This window comes from Seriola dumerili, unplaced genomic scaffold (genome assembly GCF_002260705.1).
Source record: "Seriola dumerili isolate Sdu_G_001 unplaced genomic scaffold, Sdu_1.0 BDQW01000716.1, whole genome shotgun sequence".
Lineage (NCBI taxonomy): Eukaryota > Metazoa > Chordata > Actinopteri > Carangiformes > Carangidae > Seriola > Seriola dumerili.
In genome coordinates, this window is record NW_019174971.1 from 1,273,465 (window position 1) to 1,297,783 (window position 24,319).

General features: G+C 40.6%; 2 protein-coding genes and 1 non-coding gene across 6 annotated transcripts in view; 1 reads left to right on the top strand and 2 right to left on the bottom strand.

The window, feature by feature from the left end:
• Nucleotides 1-3,304, bottom strand: part of LOC111236755 (FERM, RhoGEF and pleckstrin domain-containing protein 1-like) — a 50,585-nt gene extending 47,281 nt beyond the window's left edge. For 3 of the 4 annotated variants that reach the window (XM_022765614.1, XM_022765615.1, XM_022765612.1), the window contains exon 1: nucleotides 3,095-3,304. The gene's annotated coding sequence lies outside the window, so the exon portion shown is untranslated. Of the gene's footprint in view, nucleotides 1-2,155; nucleotides 2,218-3,094 lie in introns of those variants that run through there. The other variant, XM_022765613.1, reaches the window with a different exon arrangement.
• Nucleotides 3,305-3,851: 547 nt separating this feature from the next.
• On the bottom strand, nucleotides 3,852-3,925 carry trnai-aau. Its single transcript has one exon. It is a non-coding gene; the product is annotated as a tRNA-Ile (tRNA).
• Nucleotides 3,926-4,247: 322 nt separating this feature from the next.
• Nucleotides 4,248-23,764, top strand: LOC111236734 (N-chimaerin). Its single transcript, XM_022765584.1, has 15 exons — nucleotides 4,248-4,283; nucleotides 4,614-4,711; nucleotides 6,862-6,900; nucleotides 7,031-7,086; nucleotides 10,573-10,604; nucleotides 10,719-10,832; nucleotides 12,195-12,321; nucleotides 12,896-13,057; nucleotides 17,009-17,086; nucleotides 17,905-17,989; nucleotides 18,553-18,726; nucleotides 19,610-19,687; nucleotides 19,959-20,096; nucleotides 20,342-20,447; nucleotides 20,620-23,764. Exons 2-15 carry the CDS (start codon nucleotides 4,693-4,695, stop codon nucleotides 20,789-20,791), a joined length of 1,380 nt encoding a protein of 459 aa, XP_022621305.1. The 5' UTR covers nucleotides 4,248-4,283; nucleotides 4,614-4,692; the 3' UTR covers nucleotides 20,792-23,764.
• The last annotated feature ends 555 nt before the right edge of the window (nucleotides 23,765-24,319 follow it).

The window sequence follows — 24,319 nt, forward strand, 5'->3', positions numbered from 1 at the left end:
AGCAATAAACAGATACTTCTAAACGTTTAGGAGCAGATGGGTGGTGCACTGAGTGAACTGGGATGACCTATGTGATGGCAAACATCCACCCTGTGTAAGAGCTGTCAGCAAGGCATTCAAGGTCCATATTTCAAGACCACATTAAAGTATGTTATCAGGTTGATGAGGCTGTCCGAGTCCAAAGCCTGAGAAATACAGCTTTCTTTTGCCCAAATTTGGAGAATAAACCCCGGTGTATAATTTGTGGTCTTCTGCAGACTATCCTAAAATCTACCGAGTGCTGGACACTTTTCTCTGCAAGGCTGAGACGGGAGGTTTATGGTTGAAGTCTCTGCTCACCATCTACTGGAAGAAGGTGCCTGTTCAGAGAGAAAACTGACCTGCAACTATTATGAAATCAATTCTGGACACTGGTTCCAGAGTCTCCAGCGTGAGGGATTGCTACATTTCTCTGTTTTATACCATTAATTAAAATATCTTTGAGCATCAGAAAAGAGAGTTTTCATTCTTATCTGACATTTTACAAACCAAACTTCTTCTTCGTCAATCAATCAACAAAACTTACACAAAGACAAACATAGACAATGTTCTGAATTTGCATAGTAACTACAGACTAACATAGACGACTTTTTATTGGTTTACCTTTGTGCTCTCACACTAAACCTAATCTTTCACAGCAAGGTTATACAACAGACACAGACATAGAAAAGACATTATCTTTTACTAATCCCTCCACCTGCACACACAAACGAGCAACTCTCTTCACCTCAGTGACAAAAGCTGAAACTGGAAACTGGACCCCAGCCAAGGAAGTGATCGGACAATAAAAAGGGACCTGACAGTCAGGTTACTCATTACACCTGTGGGAGCATTCATTTCCATACTGCTCTGAGATGAAAACTCACCTCAGTTGTTTATTAGTAGTTCAGTATTAGCCAGAGACTGAGACAAAAAGGAGTTTCGCCACTCCAGTGCTTGAACAATCTGTTTTTTGAAACCCTACACTAACTCACTTTGGGTTACCTACTTGCTGCTTCTTCTTCCCTGTGTCACACTTCAAAGCAAAACAAGTGTCAACTCAGAGCCACTTTTATAGCTCTACCTAATCATCCACTAACAGACAGGTGCCAATTACTCTGACAAACATCAGTAGATCATATTCTGCAGACATTCTCTCAACACAAACTCACCAACAAGAAGCCGACAAGGAACCAGGACACAATTCAGCTTCTTCCACAGATCTTCCAGTATGTTTTCTCTCATGAACACAATCATAAATGCTGACTGTGCTGATTTAAGACCTCGAGCAAAACACACGAGCTGTTGGATCAATTTCGTAACGACATAAATCTAAAAGAGTGACAGTTTGGAAGCAGAAGTTTCCTCATCTCGTCCGTAGGGGATGGGAGGAGGATTATACATGGAGTTAGTTGAGCAAGAGAGGAATACAGAGCGAGCTGGTCGCACAGGCACAAAGGACGCTACTGTGGGAGCTTCCAGCAGCGGGACCAAGGCCTCTCAACCAGCCTTTGAACTGGTGTTAGTTGAAAGTTTCCCAAGAGCTTGTGAGAGGGAAGCCAGGCCCTGGGAATCGGATGTGAGAGTGTGTGTTTGTGTGTGTCTACACAGAAAGCACTATTACAAATCTGTTTTTTATATTTCTGTTATTAAGAATCAGTAGTTCTGACTATTTTGAAATAAATCAAGACAGCACACACTGCAGGTTAAATCTGACATTACATTAAAATGGCAGGAATATTCACATGGAGATTGCGCAACTATTTTTTTTTGGGGGGGTGTAAAAAAGGGCGAGATCAAGGCTACAACACAGCACGCTTTACTCCTGCGGTCATTGGCAGATCAATGGCTGTGCCAGATACCACGTTTTATCAAGGTGACACTCTCCACTGGCGGAACCATTAAGCCGCTCTACTGCCCTCAGGGGAATTTCTACTCTGAGGTTGTGTGTATGTGTGTGTGCAAGAAAGGAGAGAATAAAACCAATTCTACTGGCGTTGTGGGTGTGTTATTGATTGCAAAAGTGAATGGGCAGCAGGGCAGATACAGCTTAGACCTCAACACCCATGCTCCAGCAACCATTAGCAAAATGTATGAGCAAGACGATGCTGATCATGGGTGCTGCTTCCCCACTGACCTTATGCTCTGACCTCACGCCAACAGGAGGGGGTGCAAAAAGAGCGTGTGCTCTCCAGAGATCTATAAAAGAAAGGGATTTGTTTGTCAGCTGATGCTGACACTCAATAGTTCCATGCATATATTCCCCAGGGGATGGGTGGTGGGTCAAGGTTTGCCTCTGACAATGCCAAGCACTGAGTGGGAGTAATATACTGCAGGACATACATGCACTCAGAAGCTTTGTCAAGTGAAACACCAAGATGAAGCACATTTAAAGACACACACACACAAACACAAAGTACAGTTGGCAAAGTGCAAACGCTTGAATGTAGGTTAGCAGAGTAATCCTTTAGGCCACAGCAAAGGTGTCAGTAGGCTAAAGCAACCTGCTCACACTCAAGAGACTGGACTAGTGTGTGTGTGTGTGTGTGTGTGTGTGTGTGTGTGTGTGTGTGTTGCTCAATATGAATGTGCATGGGCAGGCCATTGTAGGGTTTGGTGAATGGAGAAGCATTATTAACCACAAAACACAAGGGAGTAACTGAAAGGAGAAGCTTTAAAAAAAAACCCCACAATATTAAAGATAAAACCAAAGTATTTGCCAGTTAATACTACAAACCTGTAAATCGTGTGAAAATGTTGCAACACATATACATGTTTAAAGCACTTACTGGAGAAGGCTATTCTTGTCTGTCATTAAGCTTACAGTAAGAGAAGCTCTGCTGGACCTCCTGAAGCTCAGCCGATTAGGAAAATGTACAGGCTGGAATCGAAGCGAGCTTATGCCTCAGATATCGGGCTCATCAAACATCACTGTTGCCTATAGAAGCCAAAGCGTTTAGTCTTAACTGGGAACAGCAAATCTGGATGTTTCTGAGAACAAATGTGCACTATGTAAGGAAGACCAGAAAGGCTACGTGTAAGTCGCTTCATAATCCGGATAGCATGATTTCCTTACCCCCTCTTTCCTCAGGATCCACAGATTGTCCGTAAGAGCTTTTATTTGCAGTGCAGACGGTAAATCCCACACAGTGCGGTCCTGCGGTTAAGTTTTGACTCGGTAGTCCCTCTGTGTCTCTCTCTCTTCGCAGCTAAACCGCTCCCTCTCAGGTGGGACGTGGTTTCTATGTGGTAGCCATTGAAACAAATGTGGGAAACCGAGCATTGAGCTTTCCACTTAAACAATGAAGAGCGAAACACACCGCCTCCAGCACGGGCACCTCGGCGCTACAATCAGGCGGAGAGAAAGTGCGACCATGGCGGCGCGACATCGCCATCACACGGTGGGTTGGGGAAATGGAGGATTTGGCTTCTTATTTGGCTTGAATATTTCTGTGCTACTTTTTACTTTAACTCCTCTTCATTTCGGATGCAAATTTATTTGTAATTAATACAATTACAGATTCAGATTATTAAAACAAAATGAAAATCAAGTCATTAATTATGATGTGTCATTACAGATTAAACTAGCCAGCAGTGTGTTAAGAAGTTGAAATTGGCCCCACTTTACCAGAAATATCACAAGCATAAAATGGAAATATTTCAGTAAAATACAAATGGAGTGCTTAAAAACGTACGTTAGCATAGTACTCGTGTAAATGTATTTACATTACACAAGTGGCACAATAATTCCTTGGTGCCAATTCAGTACTACCGATAACTAAATCGTATTGTGCTCAGGGAACCTGAGGATGAGGTAGAAAACGAAATTAAGTTGGCCCGTACGGGGATCGAACCCGCGACCTTGGCGTTATTAGCACCACGCTCTAACCAACTGAGCTAACCGGCCATAGACAGTGCGTGGAAATACATTCATTTTTGAATATAAAGTCAGCAGTGTCAGTGTTTTCGCTATGATTAATTTGGTATTTTAAGAAGGCGGATGACTCAACTTGAAATCAAGCTTAAATAATTAATCAATCAATTAATAAATCAAAAAATATATTAGCCATAACACTCTATATTAACACGACTTAAATTAACTATATCATAATTTTAAAAAAAAACTTTAAATCGGGAATGACTGACGACGTCTGTTGTTGGAAGTGGAAAGAGCAAGGTCCGTTGCCATAGCTACCCTGGAGAGAGGGCGAGACTGCTCACGTGACCCAGCAAGATGGCGACCACAATGCAGAATGGATGTGAATGTGAGTACTACGTATTATTAGCTTACCGTTAGATTAATGAATCAGTGCACCGTTTCACACTATTATAAAGCCGTCGTCGTTGCACTTTCATTGTGTTATAGTGCAAGTGTTTTCCTTTTAATATCAAGTCGGTTCCTTTTTATCATCGGTTTTGCCTGGCAACTAAAGTAACACTGAGCGAGCCCGCTAACGTTAGCTCTCTCATAATCTGAGCAGGATCATGTATTGTTGTTTATCGTTACTCAGCTGTTTTCACCCCAGCCTGGTTAGCTCACCACAGCCAGTGGTTGATTAGTTAAACTTATTCAGTTTTTTTGTGTTCACTTTCAGGATTTAAACTAAGCGGGTCCGTTTTACTGGAAATTTGGATCTGCTGGTTAATTGTTCATCATCATATCAGAGAGTCAAGATGGCCCTAAATGTCTTTGGTAAGCAGCATCACACCTTAGATAATGGCCACTGTGGTTTAATATGACTGTGTTAATGGTGTGTTTGTGTGTTTTTTATTTGTCCACAGACTAATGTTATATACCAATTATTATATTCATGTCTCTCTTATATATGTCATATAAATTGGGATAGGGGAGTAGAAATCCTGTGTAATCAAGTGGTCATGTAGCTTAAGTAGAAGTCCATTTATTCAAATACTATGCCTAAGTGCATTTTTGAGTATGTCCATTTTATTTAACTTCATACTACTGCTCCACCTTATGGCAGAGGCAAATGTTGTGTGCTTCCTACTCCACCATATTCAGGATCAGTTTATAAAATTTGATGCATTTTTATATATTAAATGTTCCCACAGTAGTGCTTACACAGCAATACTTGAGTAATATGTACAATGAGTACTACTTTTTGGATAAAAATTTTGTTGGTACACGTGCTTCAACAGGTCTTCCCTGTCTTTCCTGTTGAATTATTCTAAAGTAGGGCATCGTATTTAATGGTTTTATCGTAGAGCCTCAATCTGCAAAGAAACTATGGACAGAATAAGTGACAAGTCCAATACTTCCCTCAAAAATGTTGTGAGGTGAACGTTTAAAACCTAGCACAAATAGAAATGCTCAAGTGTAGCACCAATGTATCACAACTGTGCAGGCTTTACTTCAGTGCTGTTGCAGACACTGAGTGACAGCAGTTGATATGTTATGTCTGCTTTCTTATTAGTGTGTCTATCAGTGAGGCTGTGAGTGAGTGTTGCCTTGAGAAGGAGGGTGAGACACTTAACCGGGGAGGATTTGGAGTTATTTTGAAGACAGGATACCGGGACGACGAGTGTTGAACAGATAAGGCTTGTGGAGTGAGCACAAAGTACACCAAGACAGGAAACAGGCTGTTAGTTTTATGCGTGTGGTCTGCGGAGAAGGTGGAAGACAGCGTATATCTGAATTTGCAAGATTCTGGCAAAATGACAGCAGAGTCTTACATTCATTTATAATAATCTTATATTAATTTGAGTTGGTCTGTCAGTGTAGAAATGGCTGCGGACATTTATAGTTAAATTGCAGTTATGATTGTAATTTTATGTAGTTTGGAAGGAGGCATTAAGCAACTTGTAGCAGATAAAGAATGGAAGCACGGTATTGGTATTTTACATATAAGAAGAAGCAAAACACACACAAAAGGGCTTTTATTTGCTATAATGTAAGTATATGCTGTGTTAAACCCAATTAATACTTTTTAAATTATAAAGTTGTATATTCAATGTTGCAAATGCAGCCATAAATGCATACAGCACAGAATGTGAATGGGCACATGAAAGGATTTCGCAGTGCCAGATTTTGAGTGGAAATTTGGAAATGTTCAGTAGCTACTGCAGAGTTCAGCCAAACCCCAAATTAGCGCCTGGGGCTAAAATGCTTCTGTTTGAGTTGCATTTAGTCAAATATTAATGTCGGTGTTGTTTATGGTCTACTACAGCTGAATAATCAACAAGGAAACTCTGCTATAATGTTGATTTCTTTCTATAATTGATTTAAAAGGAGTAGGCCTGAGGGTGGAACAGCAAAAGAAAAATACACATTGCACAGAGAGATCACTTATGAGCCATCCTGTCTGCAACACAATATTAATGAATCTATGCTATGACTTCATATCTCTTCCTGTCAGTGTAAACACCTTTTTTTTTCTTTTTTTTTAATACACATTCAGCTGTTTAGCTTGTTTATTTGGCAATAATTGCAAAATTGCCTTCAGCGGTTTCAGTGTTTTGCCTTGAGAATTGTGTGATCGCTCCAAATTCCGGTTTTTCTTACCAACTGTTCACCTATTAAACCAGTATTTAAGCATTATAGATTGAAACGTCTATCTCTGTTTGCACATTAAGCTCCCCATGAATTCTCGAATACTCACCATCTATTACTAAATGAATTTAATATCAAAAAGAAGATGAATTGAGTCAGTCCTGAACCGGTCTTATCTGGTTTATGTTTCATATCAAAATTGAGACACAGAACAGTCAGATAAAAGCAGCACAGAGCACTATCATATTTTCTCCACTTGGGGGCACTGTAGCAAAGGAAACAAAGTTTGAGTAATGTTGCAACTGTTTAATCCATTGTACTTTTTCTGTTTTCAGATCATGATGAATACAGGCCACCGGTGTGGAAGTCTTATTGTAAGTATCAATGGAACATTGTGTTATTATCCTGATTATAACCTTTTTAAACTTTAACATTTACTATTATTTGCTTCATGGAGGTAACATACTTTTTGCTGATGAATCACTGTGTTTTTTTCTGCCTCAGTGTACCAGCTCCAGCAGGAGGCACCTCACCCACGCAGAGTCACCTGCACCTGTGAGGTAAGAACACACTTCCTTCTAATCGTTATGTCTGTGTTTTTCTTGAGAAAATGTCTGAAATTCTAAAAAAAAAAAGGTTGGATAAGGAAACCCTATTTATCATAGAGTACAAATGTCCATGCATCACTGAGCAGTAAGACATAGTGGTAGCTAGTATTCAATGTTAAAAACTAAATGAACCCAAACAACTTCTCCAAAAACCTCACATGTCCTAGAAAATTGGAGCATAAAATTGTGCAAAGACTAAGGAGCTGACATACAGTGGATGATAGTTTATGAATACAAAAAAATTGGATGGGCTGTCACATGCTACAGCAAAAATCCCTTGTGTTGTTTTGGGTTAACACATAAAAATGTAGGTTGAATGACAAGCAGAAGATTTGAGCACAGGTGTCATTACAGCTGTTGTAAGCGTACTTGCTCAAACTGATGTGTCATTTGAATGAAACCCTAAGCCCAAACCCTCACTAAAGCATATTGTGTATTTCATAACAACACATACAATTTCTGATCTTGGCAGGCCAATGTGATAATAACCAACTGAAACAATACTGGTGTGGATCAAGCCTCAAGCGAGCTGAACATTGTTGGTGTATGCGTGCGGTTGTATGCGTTAATGCGTGTTTCTGCCTCCTAAGAGGGTGTATTTGCTGACTCGGCTTGTAGCAGGGCTGATTGTTTTTGCTGTACTTCAACAAATCCATTGTCTTCAGGGAAAGCATCTGTTAAACCGTCTATAGCCGTGATCTGAAAATGCTAAACACAGCACACAATGTTATGTTGGTAAAAGTAGGTCTACTGTTATTAAAAGCAATTAAACGTCACTTTGGGTGAAAACTTGTTTTAGTTCAAGTGTTGGGCTTTAATTCTAATCAAAGCAACATGAATATAACAATCTGAACGTCTTCATGTAAATGTTGGAATAGGTTTAGTTAGCAGCGGCTGTGTCCTAGCCTCGGGCAGTCACAGTCTAACACTGTCACTTTACAGTACTCTGGACTGTCTGCTTTATACACTTAAAAGCAACTGAGAATGGTAAAAAGCTAATAAAGCGAGATACACAGATGTACTGGGGAGGCAAAAATATATATTTACAATATATATATCGTAAATATCAAGACTGGATTACTAACCTGGTAAAGCAAGCAAGTAGTCAAGTGTACAAACAGAAAACCTTGGACAAGATCATATTACTCCATCATAACTGTAAGGCTGCAACCAGTGATTAATTCCATTATTGATACATCTGACACTTATTTTCTTTAATAATCAATTGATTGTTCAGCATAGGAAATGTAAGAAAATGCTTTCAATTCATTCAACCACCAGATGTGCTTATGTATATGGTTTGGGGCAAACCAATGGGGATTAAAGGGGGGGGGGGTCTGGTGTTTGTGTGTGTTAATCTGTAAAAGACAGTCCTCTTAGGATGGATAGTAGGATGTGTAAGTGTGTGTGTGTGTGTGTGTGTGTGTGTATGTATATGTTAGATGAACAGCTGTTGGTTTTGATGCCCCTGGCCTGGTCAGGTAGTCGGTGCTGACCCAGTTAAAAGCAGCAGACTGGCGGACAGACGGGGTGGAGGACACCCACCCCTTCTGCTACCACCAGCCCCATGTTGTCAGCTGGGAGTTCAGCCATATGTGATTTAATGATGCACCAGTAAGCACTTATCCATGGCTGGTACTTTTTAATTTGTGGTATGTCAGTGACATGGTGGCATAAATGAGTACAGAGACTAGACTGTCCTTTAGCCCGAAGAAGAAGAGGTACATTTTTAAAAATTAAAACAGTGCACTCATTAAATTAAATTGAATATATTTTGGTTTGGCTTGTTCAGACAAAATGAGCAATAACATGGTCTCACAATGGGCTCTGGAAAATTGCAATAGACGTTTTTATTTGAAATGTTTCATCGAAAAAAAATCTCAACAGATGAATAGTTAATTGGCTTGGTAGTGAAACTAAAATCTGTGTCCATTGTTCCAGCCTCAAGGCGTATAAATGTTCAGGATGTGGGCCCTTTGTCAGGGTGTGGAAGAAGTTCCTTCCAGTTTCTAGACAGCTGTTGCTCAAAGTTACTTGAGATTATTTGTCAATCTGTCCATAATACTGAGTAATAATAGCTTGCTTGTGTTTTGTTGTGAACTGACACTTTCCTCCCATAATGACTTGCTGAGTGTCTTTGAGTGATCCACCACAGACATGAACTCTTTGAACACGCAAAATTTTGACTGTTGACTGCTGCATGAGTTGTCTGCTACACATTTAACACGGGATGTCCAAGAATTAGCCTAAATTGATACACCAACATTGAGAATAAACTCTTGCTTCCAGGTTGTGCCATGCCTACCATTTCACCGTGTACCAATTTATTTCATCATTGCAATCAAAATACACTGTGTATTCAGTGCGTGGCTGAAAGTCTGTTCAAACAGTTCTTCCCCCTCAAGCTCAGCACTCCGTAATGTGCAGTCAAGGATGTGTGTTGAGCATTAGTAATGGGTGTTAGGCCTCAGAGGAGTTCTGGTCGGTGTCCAGAGGTGCACATGCACGGCTGATAACACAGGGGTAGCGTACGTCCTCTCCGACTTGAACCACCCTGACCACATTTGATTACGTTCATTATGTGCTGAAATTTGTGCAATGCATATCATGACAAATCTGTGAAAAGTGGACTGCTCCTATACAGTACCTCACACACACACACACCCACACACACACACACACACACACACACACACACACACACACACACACACACCATCCAAATTAATATTCACCGCTGTCTGTTGGGTCTTTGTTGATTTATTGGCTCGACAGCAGTTTTGTTGAGGGCAACACAATGTTCGGCTTTTTTATCTGACTCATGCAATATCCTCTGCGCCCACACACTCGCGAACACAGACGCACGCCGGGTGCCAAGCGAGGTTTACATTCAAGTCCCGAAAATGTGCCAAAGTCTGTGAAAATATTTAGCAAGAGCTCACAGTTTGTATCATCTTAGAGCCAGTGGCATTTCACACACTATATTGTTGTTTTTGTGTGTGTGTGTGTGTGTGTGTTTGTGTCTGTGTGTGTGTGTGTGTGTGTGTGTTTTATGAATGACCTGCTATTGTACTGTGCGATATGATATTGTATGTTATTGTATCAATGTGTTGACAGAATTGAATTGTGTTTGGACCCAGTGTGTTTATTTGATGTGGAGTTGATGGATATTTTTGTATTGTGATATTTAAGTCAATAAACTAACCGACTACCTAGGTACGGTTTTCCTCATAGCTCATACCAGCATAACAATGAACCTTCACACCTAGCCTAAGGGTGGTTGTAAGCATATAAGCTTGTATATTAATCTCAAATTTACCTTTTGTTATATGATTCAAAATGAACATTTACAGTCTTCTGAGAGTGAGGAACATTTTATGGTACTAAAACCATTTAAAATAATAGGTTTTTCACTCTGTATTTTTCTTTTCCCTGCAGGTGGACAATCGACCTAAATACTATGGGAGAGAGTAAGTTGGATTTCTCTGTATTTGTCATTTACATCAGGCGTGTTGCCAGTTGTCAGTGCATTTCAGGGATTGAGGAAAGTTTGAATCCAAATATATTTGTCCTCTTTCGTCCAGGTACCATGGGATGATCTCCAGAGAAGAGGCCGACCAGTTACTGAGTCAGGCCGAAGGCAGCTACCTCATCAGAGAGAGTCAGAGACAGCCGGGCACATACACACTGGCTCTGAGGTATGTCTGTGTTTGGCTAATTTAGGGAGACTCAGACAATCAAGAACAAATGTGAGCTCACTGGTGCCACTGGATCGGTATAGGCTTAAGTTCTGGGACTAGGGATTTTAATACATTTATTAGAGAAGGAACCATCACAAGTAGGAAAATAGGCACCTCCCAACTAGAGTCTGGAATATCAAGTCTAGCAAATCTGCCAGAGACTGGAGAAATATCGATATTTTCATTTTATTATGCCAATTTATAGTAAAATCTGCTAAGGAAATTGCATTTTGAGATATTTTGCTTTGCCCTTACTTGGAGAAGACTTCATGTGAACTGACCTCAAACACCTTTGCCCGTGCCCACACGTATTCGTGTGTCAAGGCAAGAAAGAGAGAAGCTGTGGTGCTTTGTGAACGTTGAGCATGTCTGATCGTGTGTGTACAGGCCCCAGGTGTTGTGAGGTGTGAGGGTTCAGCCCCCCCCCACCTCTGTTAAGGCAGCAGTCAAGCTTTAAGCTGCTCAGAGGTGCTCATCTCTTAGCTCACATGGCTCCACACACCACCTTCCTGAGAGCCTTTCCTCGTGAGGAGACGGGGAAGTGTGAGAGAGTGACAGCCTGTGGTTTCCTTTAGCTCCATACTGTATCTCCTAAATGTGACTACCAAATATCGTTAATGCGGGTAGTGATTTTGTGTCTTTGTCAGAGGCACTTCAGTTGTGTGGAGGATTGTTGTTTACATGCCCAAAGGAGTCTTTCTGTATCCTTAATGCCACTCTGTTCACTTGGCCTAGTTACCTTGTGAGCAAATAACTTTATTTTACATCAGCAGTCAGTTTTACTCAAATGTGAGCCATCGTTTTCTCAGAGTAGGTGTCACACTTTTAAATGGGCGCATGGCATAATTTGAATTTAGTTTTGGGTCAGTTTGCTCTATTCATAGTCATGTCATCTTTCCACCTGCACAAGTTTCTCTCTCTTTCGCTGTTTCTCCCATCCCTGTGGTTATAATTACATTCCATAAATAAACCCTCATAAACTAGGGTCCCAGTCTGGGTTGGTAGAAAAGGAAAGGTTGGATTTTGGGTTAATGATTTAATGGTGCTGTTTTATCTCACAGTGGTTTCATTGTGGTCCACTGAGGAGCAGATAATGTGTTGGCCCAGTTACGGGTCCTTCTGTCACAGAGTCTATGCCACTTTATTTTACTTATTGTAGTAAAAGGTTGCAGCATTTTTTTGAGTATGATTGTAAATTGTGATTCTAGTTTACAATTAAAAGAGACTCTCCTAGACAATGTGGCGGGTAACCAGCCACTGGCAGGTTATTGCCTATTTGGCCTCTTACTCAACAAAATCTCTTCTTCCATCAATTCCCAGGTTTGGGAACCAGACGAGAAACTTCCGTCTCTACCATGACGGGAAGCACTTTGTTGGGGAGAAGAGGTTCGAGTCCATCCACGACCTGGTCACAGACGGCCTCATCACGCTGTACATTGAGACAAAGGTACACATCATGTTCCACATTTAAAGCGATACTTTTTGTCATTCTCTTCATAAAAGTAGTAGATAAGGTCTGAGAATGTTACAGCAGAGATTGGCCCATTGATCAGGGCTGAATAGTTGTAATCGCTGAATGTAAAGTCGATGATTACGGATAATTGCTTGCCATAATGGCAGCAAAAAACTTTGAGCGTTCAGCTCTTGTTTGTCAGGCAAAAACAGAGTCCGCTCGGCACATAATACCCCTTGATCACTACTTCTTTACTTAATTACATGAGTCCCCAGATTCCTTCAAAACCCCTGAAGAAAGAAGGTAATTTTGCATTTTTCTTTTTTTTTTCAGCACATGGTTCCCATTAAGTGTTTATTTGTTATTCAGACAATCGGACAGCACCAAGAGGAACGAAGCAGTGCTAGAAAATGAAGAATATTTTTGCTAGTTTTAGTTCTGGTCCAGTCACGTCACGTGTATACTGTCAGGGGAGACGGAAACATTCCAGTAGTCACTGATGACTTAAATCAGTGACTATAAAAACTATGTCGATGGTCATGTTTAAAGTTACCCTCTCATCCGTCAGGCAGCGGAGTACATCGCTAAGATGACCATAAACCCTATCTATGAGCACGTGGGCTACACCACCCTGAACCAGGAGCCCACCCTGAAGAAACACCTGCCACACAGCCCCGAGGCCCCCGATGGACCAGCTCCGGCCAAAGATGAACGCAATGCAGAGGAGAGGGTAAAGTTTACCAAAATACTTTGGAAAATTGTCGTGTGGGGCCAAAATATAGAAGCTGGTGCATTTTCTTTCTCCCCGAGTCCCAGATATTTCACATATTCAATTATATGTCACCTTTTACAAAGAATCTTGACCTATAGAATAATACGAAGTAGCTTTTAGAGGCTGCTTAATAAACATTCAGCAGAAATTATACAGAATAACAATCAATATCTTTGAAACTCATCACTCTCTGCAAGAATAATGGAATCTGCATAGGAACTCTGTCCAAAAGCATCCACCAATTAACATAACTTTCTGGCAAACTGACCTAAATGCTTAAGGGTTTTGGAGGGGAGTTGGTTTGAATAAGAAATGGAGTAGTATTGACACATAGTATTGGCTAAAGACCAAAGAATATTCCTGTTAGGAAACCGTAGGCTGAAATTAGCCCTATAAGACAAATTAAATCATTCATCAAGTCTCTTAGCACACTGTGTGTACTGTTAATTTTCCTGCCTTTAGTATAAGCTTTCAAATTAGTGAGTAATCATTTATATCTCCAAATTGAGAGTGCAGAAACTGACAGTGGAAAATGTGTATGAACATTGAGATGATTTATAGGATGAACTGATGTTGGAGATGAGCCTGAATCTAGAAGATGTAAGAACAAAATGTTATGGAAGTGGATTTATGCTGCAGGCAGTATGCAAAACAGCTCAATCTCTTAAAATCACTGGACCTTACCTGCATAAATTAAGGTTACATAAATCTTAATGCAGCAATCGTTAGCACATAAACCTTCGATATGTTTCCAGAATGTGGCAAAAAGTATGAAACAATAATATATGAGTGTATGTTATCGAAAAATTAGGGTTTGTAAAGAATTGATTTTTAAGAAACCCTGCAGACAGTTAGCATAAGGGTAAAGGTGAAGGAAAGTTTGTGTATGTACAGTACGAGGATGGAAGGATGAGAGTAGAGGAACATGGTTAAAGGAGGAGAAGGAGGAGGAGGAGGAGGATGGTTGCAGAGGAGAGATGGCCTCCAGCCAAGGGCTCTGCAGTAAAGTTACATAACAGTAGTTTGCCTGCAGAAACCTTCTATCTCCGGCAAAATCTGTCTACTAAGAATTCAAGAACGGAGTTTGAGATTGGCTCGTTAGTTTCCATTAAGCTGTGAGGTTATTAGAGTTAGTTTTTTTGTGTGTTGGGTTTTTATTTCTTGACTTTTTCTGTAGATGAAAACAAAAGTGGCAATATTTGGCGATGTGAGGTTTCTGTATGATGCAGGAGCTAACTCAGATGCTAATCACTTGGGAAACATTTAATGTAAATTTCAGTCATGCAGCTGGGTGTTTGTGCAGGTAGGTGCATGAAAAAACGAGGCAGGAGATGCAGCTCCATTCAGGCAACTGCTGCAGAACCCTCAGACTCGTGTATACACACACACACACACACACACACACACACACACACTCACACACACACACATACACACCAGTGTGATACAGTCCAAACCAACAGGCTCATAACAAAGTAGGTATAGTGTGTGCAATGCGTTTATCTGCTACACCAGTGCCGAGCCTCCTGAGGCCTTGTATGACCTGCAGTGCATGACCACCTACACAGCACCTCATACATCACTGTCCGTGTGTGTGTGTGTATGGAATGGGGGGTGGTCGTGTGTACGTGTGTGCTTTCATAATTGGGTGGATTTGCAGACAAAGCAGTACAGCTGTGACATTGAGACCAGAGGTGGCTCTCTGTAGGGAAGTCAGACATTGAGAAATACATATATCATATGTTCATACAGCTAATCACAGTTTATTGTGGGTAACAGCCCCCGTGGGGGTCATAAAGACGTGGTTCTGGTGATGACTTTTTAAAAATTAATTTTTAGGGCGTTAATATGAGATTGAATTCACTGGACAGCGACGAGAAAGATGGCGGTGACAGGAGATTTTAGTAATTAGGTTTTAAATCACATTTGATCTGACGGATAATACAGAAAAAATAGTATGAAATCTCCCAAAAAAATATATATATATGAAGAGATATAAGGGCCACAGATGATATCTCCATCAGTACATGACCTTGCTAAACATAATTACCTTTTTTTTTTTCCTCTTTCCTTTTCTGTTATTTTTTTGTCTTTATTTCGAGGTCTGTCTGTAATCGAGGTGCTCTTTTGTTAGGCCCTCGACCCCACCATTCCCATGCAACGAAAACAGTCATTAAATAACCATGACCAGTCATAAATATTCACTTTGCTGTGTATATGAGCTGAGGATTAGTGAATTTGGATATGTGGTCGTTTGTTCCAAAGGCTTTTTTACAGCTAAAAATTCACTTTTTTTGGTGTTGTGATATCTTCTTAAGATGTCACAAAGCAATATTTGCATGACTGTATGTCAGTGTAAAAGGTCACATAGCAGAAAGCCTGTGAATCTCTCCCGCAGTAACGGGATTTAATGCATCCCCACTGCTTGTTTGCTCAGCCCAAAAATGTCAAAGAACGCACGACAACACATCTTCCCACCAGAGGCGGCACTTAACCAGAAACCTCTAAAGTGAAAATTTAGCCTTGAACTGTTTTTATATAATGTTACTTGTATGATCTAGAGTAATGGACGAGCAGGGCCTTTGATTTTAAGAGCCGTGCGAGGATGTGGGATTGTGTTGTAGTGAAGTCGAAACAACACACAAAGCAGATGACAGCAGTTGCTGCTGCTTGTTTACAGTGGAAGAGGAGAAGATTTAGAGAAATTTGGAAACATCGTAAGAAAAACGGACAGATGTTGCGGGTAGAATGACAAAAGAATGGAGGGAAACAAAGAGGAACAAAAAGTGTGAACGAATAAATAAAATAACAGCTTGATTCTCAGCTCATTCTTTCTCTCCCTCTCTTTCTCTTTCTCTCCTGGGACAATTGAGGTGGCAGAATTGGTGGCGAACAACAAGAATCCCTGCATTCTGATTGGCTCCTTCTCCTCTCAATGTGACCTGTTAAATTCATCCATTACAGCTCCGTAGCTCAGCCTCCCCCCTCCTCTTCTTGCTTTCTCCGCCTCTATCCCTCCCTCCTCCTCTGGTTCTGCCTGGTGAGTGTGTGTGGAGGGAAAGCGGATTAACGCACACACACAGCCATGTGGGCTGAAGCGCTCACCTACACGAGACCGAGAGACAGGAATGCTCGTTCTGCCGCATCAGTCGGGTCTGAAGGATTTTGCAAACACCTTCCAAGAAGCGAAGATTTATTGAATTATATTCATTGAACTTTTTGTGCTTTTAATCTTCAGACAGATTTATTGCTAGGCTTTCTGGCTTTTGTTTTTTTGTTATGAACTGGAATTGCACCATGCAGCCCCATCAGTATGCAGAGCTAATCTGATTGGCTGATCATTGTGGTGCTAAGACCGCAGGATTGGTCCTGTGTTGGCTTCTTGGTTTGGGATGTTGTTGTCAGATGGAGCTTTGACGTGATTCGAGAGATCAGTTGTTTTTCCATATTTACTTCTTCCTGTTTTTATTAATCGTCCTGGGTATTTTTTGTCATTTTTAATTATTTAGGTGTATTTCCTTTTTTTTTCTTTTCATTTTCATGCTGGTTGGCTTACTGTAGTTATTAGTGGGATTCAGATTTTGGTCTCAGAGCCAGTATTTGATGTAAACCTCCACCAAAACTGCAGGTCCCACAATGCCGAGTCGAGAGTCGCACATCATTAAACGAGGTAAAAAGCAATCACGCAGGCGAGCTGAGAAGGAAACAAGTCAGAAGGGGTCTTTGTTTACGGCTGCTCTCGGTTTAAATGTCAGCGCTGGTTCAATTCCCTCCCTGCCAGTCTCTGGCAGCACATCGGACCCCAGCACCGGATCGGGAACCCATCTCAACCGGGCACCAGCCCCCTCTAAACCAACCTCCCCTGCCTCCACCTTCTGGCAACCAATCAGATCTTTTGCCCTTTCACAGCTCACGTCGCTGGTGCGGCGGGCCACCCTGAGGGAGAGCGACTTGGCACCCAAGTACGAGAAGGTCCACAACTTCAAGGTGAGGCACTCCTTCGCTTCCCCGGTCCTCCTGTGTGTGTGTGTGTGTGTGTGTGTGTGTGTGTGTGTGTGTGTGTGTGTGTGTGTGTGTGTCTGTGTGTCTGTGTGTCTGTGTGTCTGTGTGTCTGTGTGTCTGTGTGTGTCTGTGTGTGTCTGTGTGTGTCTGTGTGTGTGTATCTGTGTGTGTGGCAGAGTTGCTGATTCAGCACATGGGGTCTTATTCAAATTTACCTCAGAGTGTTAGCACACACACACACACACACACACTCAAACACACACACAGACAGAGAAACACACATTTATGCATTTAATTATTCCCAGATTTTCATATTACAAGCAGCCATTAGTAAAGAGCACAAAGGTCAGAGCCACAGTGTACTGAGCTCAAGGGAAATGTGGATGAACACACAGACACACACATGCTCACACATACATACAAAGGGCACGGTGATGTGATGGACGTCATTAGCATTTCATTATATAGAACCAATTTGTGCAATAAATGGGCAGATTAAAACTCTGTTCTCACTATATTTTTCTAAGTGTCCTTTCAGCACTTCTATTGTGTCTCCATCGTTCTTTTGTCAGTGCCTGTTATTGCTGGTATTCAGGTTTAACTGTGGCCAGTCTGGCTTATATGAATATTTTTCTCACTGTTCTTAGTGTATATTTTGGCACATTTAACTCATGTTTTTTTGTTTATTATTTTTTTCTGGCCATATCTGTTCGCTTTAATATTTGTTGTGAATTTTAGGGTAAAAAAAAAAAGGCCTTTTTAATATCAAATTTCCAATTTTTTCTATATCTATCTCTTACCAGGTTCATACATTCAGGGGCCCCCACTGGTGTGAGTACTGTGCCAATTTCATGTGGGGTCTCATCGCTCAGGGAGTCAAGTGTGCAGGTAAAACACAAACACAAAGAAATCCTCTTTTTCACACACACATCAGTGTATGACGCGCTCTGTCAGTAATCTCTGATTTATCCCACACAAATATCCCACAAAAGATTGGATTTCTGCTCCTTTTCTCCTCCTCCACTGTTGCAACATGTTGCACCTCCTCTCTCTTAGACCGTGACTCAAAAGTGGGACAGCAGGCTAAAGTTAGTCAGTTTTGCTGTTGACTCATCTGCAGTGTATCACGGATTTTAAATGTTAAAAGATTCAATTTGGTGCCAAAGAACAGACTGGCAGTGGGATTTTTACTGTGTGTGGGTGATGAACTGTGCCTCTGCACTGCTTGCGATTAAATGGAACTTCTACCATTGAATCTAGTTACTATTCTTTAAGTATCAGACTTTATTGGACAAAAAATACAGAGCAGTGTAAAGAGCCGAAAGCAGCATAAAGGAAAACAGGCACTCATTTATGTAAATATAACTACAGGAGATGCCTAAAAGAGTGACATTTAGGTTGTGAGTGGACATAAAGTGATGTAAAACCGCCTCTGTCTTTCTCTCTGCCAGACTGTGGGTTGAATGTCCATAAGCAGTGCTCCAAAGTGGTGCCAAACGACTGCCAGCCGGACCTGCGGCACGTCAAGAAGGTGTACAGCTGCGACCTGACCACGCTGGTCAAAGCCCACAACACCAAGAGGCCCATGGTGGTTGATATGTGCATACAGGAAATTGAGGCTAGAGGTGAGAGAGACAGCAAGTCTGTATATAAATGTGTGTGTGTGTGTATGAGTCAGTGATTATATAATGTTGACAAAAAAAGCTTTTAAGTATTGTTTGCTGCAACACCTACGAGGCTGGCATACGTATGCAAGATGTGCGTGTGTGCGTGCCAGCCCACCCTCTCAATGGTTTGATGCACACACGCAGAATAAATGAATGTGTGTGTGTGTGTGTGTGTGTGTGTGTGTGTGTGTGTGTGTGTATATATATAGACTGAGAGAGCTGCAATTCCTCCCCCATGCGACCTGAGTGGTCACAGGGGAGCTGCTGCAGACAGGATTTTATTGACAACGATTTCACGACCTGAGTGAAACTAATATGTGAAATCAATAAAGACACCTGACTTGAAGCGATTGAACTTGACTGGAACAGGGGAGACGCTGAATGCGCACACACACACACACACACACACACCCTCCCCCTTCTGTCTCTCGTGTTGTTGTTTTTTTGTCTTCTAATCAATCTTCACTGTCTTCTGTCTCTATTTCTGTATCACCTTCAGTTTAATTTACTGAAGCTGTTCCATTGACACAAACAGCTAACTACTCATTTTATCACTGATTTATCTGCAGATATTTTTTCATTGTTTGATCTAAACATTCAATAAAATAATAAAAAAAAAAAAAAAAGCCACGTTTTCCTTAAAATCAAACCAACAGTCCAAAGATGTTCCATTTATTTATTTACTCCACATTTGAGAAGCTGGAACCAGAGAATTTTGGCACATAAACAATGTCTTAAATGATTCGTCAATTATCCAGAACTGTAGCCAATAAATACAACTTAAAGAAATGTTTAAGCACACTACAATTAAAATTCTATAACTGTCCTTGTCTGCCTCCAGGTCTTCAGTCAGAGGGTTTGTACAGAATATCAGGCTTCAGTGAGCTAATTGAAGATGTCAAACTGGCTTTTGACAGAGGTGAGTGTCCCTGTTGTTTTTTTGATCAGTTGAACACATCCGTTGCACAAACATTGCAGCGGTTAGCAGCTGGTTATCACTTTGACAAACCTTCATCTTCTTTGAGGTGAATCCGTATGAGAATAAGAGGCGTTATCTTTTACTATCAATAAAATATCAATACAATCCTCCAGAGAGATTCTATGAAGACAGATCTCTGTTCATCTTGCACCCTAATCCTGAGATTTCCTTCTGACGGAAAGCAACTGATTGTTCTTGTTTTCCTCTGCAGATGGAGAAAAGGCTGATATTTCCTCAAGTGCTTACGAGGACATCAACATCATCACCGGAGCCCTCAAACTCTACTTCAGAGAGCTGCCTATCCCCCTCATAACATATGATGCCTACCCACGCTTCATAGAAACCGCAAGTAGGTCTCCATGCCTTGTGTTCCTCATTACATAAGATGCAGGAATGAATAGAGGAACAGTTCAGCACTGAGCATATGTTATAAATCAGTAAAAAACATGCGGGAAATGTGTTTTGTCACTTTTTTTGTCGCAATTGTATGACAATTGATCCAGTATCTAATCAGTGTTATATTGTGTGTGTGTGTGTGTGTGTGTGTGTGTGTGTGTGTGTGTGTGTGTGTGTGTGTGTGTGTGTGTAATGCAGAGATTACAGACCCAGAAAAACGGCTGGAGTCTCTCCACGAGGCCTTGAAGCTGCTGCCGCCAGCTCACTGCGAGACACTGCGATACCTCATGGCTCACCTCAAGAGGTCTGACTACACAAGCTGTGATTTCACTTTCTCACAGACATTTCATCACGTAGATGTGAACGATATTGTTATTCAGCTTAATTACGAGGGTTTGATTCCTTGATCTTGATGTTTTGGAGATGTTGTGGTCGTACTCTCCGTCACACATACTTTCCCCCTGCTCTCCATCCAGGGTGACCGAGTATGAGAAGGAGAACCTCATGTCCAGCGAGAACCTGGGCATCGTCTTCGGCCCAACACTGATGAGGGCCCCCGAGCTGGACGCCATGACGGCGCTCAACGACATCCGATACCAGAGACTTGTGGTGGAAACGCTCATTACCAACGAAGACGTGTTGTTCTGAGAGGAAGGAAGGGAAATCATTCTTCTAAGGAGGAGAAATTGAGAAGATGCATTTGTCCTCTTATGAAAAGATGGAAGAAAAAGTGACCTGTTGACTTTTGATAAGAAAATGAAGGAGAAACCTGCAAGACACACAAGACTGGCGTCTTGCTAGACAAAAAGGACACTACCTGTTTTCTGTTCGGATAAAAGGAGCAATGAAGGAAGTGGCTATTTGCAAAGAAGAAATAAAAAAAAAAAAAAAAACAACTCAAAAGAGGAGACTCAAAACATATAATGGCTTTGAGGGAAGGAGTAGATGGATAGACGTAGTGTTTCCCCACATTTTTCATGTAAAACACGAGCAAAATTTTAGCCAAACGAACTTGAAGCTTCCAAAATGTGTAATGTTAAAACTGTACAAAACTAATTACTGGAACACTGAAGACTGGGAAGAACAATTTTCCAGCGTCACTCGATAGAAATAAATAATTATCTTTCTTATGAACACTACTTTGTTTATGTAGGGGAAACACTGCGATCCATCTTTATGTTAATATCCTCTCTTTCTTAAATGGATGCCTTGACATTTTTTTACTTTTAATTTTCCTCAGCATACTTATTTTAAGTTAGAGGGTAATGAAAATCAGCTACCTTAAGAACCTTGGGTTAGCATTGTTAGCGTTTATTACAGAAAGCAAATGATTCTGCCTGCCAACAAGCTATAGAGGAAGTGTCGCCAATGGTTTCTATGGAAGACTCAAGAATGCTGCTTCCTGATCAACGTACTGACCAATGTTTTCCTCAAATCCTGGCCGTAAGAAATGTTTTTCTTTACTTTCCAAGGTGTCAAGGTGTCCATTTAGTCCTATTCAAGAGAAGAAGAAGAAGAAGAAGAAGAAGAAGCACTGACGTCATAACAGTAGACAGCTGGATGAATGAATGAAAGAATGAATGGAAAAAGTGAATCACTCACCCATAATGCGCACTCATTCCTCTCAATGGAACTTAAGTGACTTGGACCTATTGTGTTTTCATTCCTTATTTTTTTAGAAACTTTTTCTTTACTTTACAGCTCCCTCTTCTGCTCCATCGACTGATGTGTAATTATACAGTGATGCTACACTAACAACATAGTTTTTTTTTAGTTGCTAATATAGAAAATCAATGTCAACTTACCCTTTTTAGTGTCGTATTGTAAGCTTTTGTTGAAGAAATGTTTTCCAGTTTTGTGGCTGTGTAATTACACCCGGTGATGGAGCTGTAAATTAAATGATAACATTTTTTTTATCTCTATCTCTGAACCAATCCTGTGTTCTCTCTCTCTTCTCCACCTGCCTGCTTTGCTTCTGAAGGTGAAAATTAAAATTCAATGTCATGCAGACCTCTTGAAATTTAGCCTCTTCTAGGAATTAAATTGTCATATTTTCTCCAAAATGTTGCTACTCGTTGCCTGTGGCGTGAACACATAAACATACGGCACAAAACTGTGCCAACAACAGTTTAACGAGAGAAATCCAGCATAGACAACATGGCCAGAAATTACACACAGCATTTACCAGTATTTGTCTGGCAGATTGTTTTGTTTTCAGATCCCATTTAGACAGCTTTAGTTATCGTACATTACACCAGAGGCAGACAGTGAAGAGAGGGACGCATCGTAAGTGACTTGAAACATGAATATGTGAAACAGTGCTTTATGTTGTTTTTGCTTTGGTTAGTTGTTTTTATGAAGCAGTATTGTAATTAAGCAGTGTTATGAAACTGATTTTGCGCTCAAAATACTAACTGAAATTCTTGATCGCTTGCCCGGATGCAATTCAACAGATGGAGACATGCTTTATTGGCCTGTGAGGGATAATTCATAGACTCAAAGTGGGGATGCACCAGTACCAACAGTGGTGGTTTTCAACACCAGATTATTTGAAAGTTTAATGTCATGTCCCATCCCTAAAATTAAAGCAAAGAAGTTCATTAAAACAGAAACTCACAATGTTAATTACTCGCAATTAAAGTGGTGCTGGTGCTTCCCTTCCTCAGTGTGCTCGTTGACAGTGAGGCCATATTGTGACTCCACTGACATGTTTCATATCCAGCTGCAACCATTTAATATAACTGTGAAAAATAATAACGCTTACACATGTTTAAAGAAGGCCAGTTGGAGTTTTAGTTTTAGTTAATACATTTTTGACTTGTTTTCCTCGTTTAACTCTCCCGTCTGCAGACTGTGTGATTTTACCTAAATACAAGTCATCTGTAAGCAGATGCCATACAGATGTGTGAAGATCAGGTACCGGCTAAACATTGCACACTGAAGGTTTGCTGTAATGTTTTGACCGTGCTCTGATGTGGGTACAAACTGTGGGATGATAATGGTAATCAAATGTCATATGAAGGAGTGTATTTGCCATGTTTTGTTTTTTTTCCTTTTATTGAATCTAGTGCCATTTGAAAGGTTGGAGGTATAGAATTGATGCCTTCTGCATGGACCCCCACCTCAACTAACACACTTAACACCCTCTTCATTCATTTCTACCCCCATTTCTGTCGGGGGTCACTGATTAACTATTCCTAATGTGTTTCATTTGCAAAGCAGCGACAACCCACCAGGCTTCAAGACCCATTTTCGCAAAGCAAAGACAGAGTAACGGTTGTGCAAAATCAAGTGCACCCATGCTGGGTTGGGTTTGACATCAGCATTTTAACAAATCTTGATTATGTTTTGATTATCGCCTGCTCTTTGTTTTTTACTGTTGTGCTGACTTTGTTTTTCATTCCTTCAGGGTGAAATGTAGCCCTGCTGATTAAACCATGTACTAACTCATCAGACTAATCCGATTACAACTTGTGAGCCTTCAGTGATCTGTGACACTTGCGTTTTTTGGTTTTTTTTTTCTTGGCATCATGAAATATCTTTTTTTTTATTGTCATATCTGTAAAGTATTTTCTATATGGTTTATGCATGGTGAAATTAAATTATTAAATATGGCTTTCAGTTCGCAAATGTCTGACTTCATTCAGTCTCGAAAGATTTCTTGCTTTATACACTGTATTCGCTCCCATTAGAGTATGCTTGAAAACCAGCTCTTTATTTTATTGATGCATAAGTGGTGCTGTAATATCTCAGAAGTCCTCTAAATCTTTTTTAATGCCATATGACACTCTAAAATTAGGCAGCATCTACTTGTGACCAACTGTCATGTTGCACGTAATAGCAGTTTAACCAAAGAGTGATATCCCCTTGGTAGATTGTCTCATTTGAGTCATTTTTATAGGTCTAAAGAGGTAAAACCACCCAAGAAGCAAAGATTAGAGAAAAGGGGAAAAAGCCAAAGGTTAACTCCTAATTTGGACCTACATAATGTGATTAATTACACATTTGTTAGGAATTTGTACCACTTGGGTTTATATTTATATTTTGCTTCTTTGTTTTAAAACATTGTGTTTTAATTGCTTCCTATCTAAGTAATCAATGCATTCGTTGTACTATAAGGTTTCAAAATACGATTATTTTTGTTATCAATAATATTATTGATTATTCAGTGTTGAG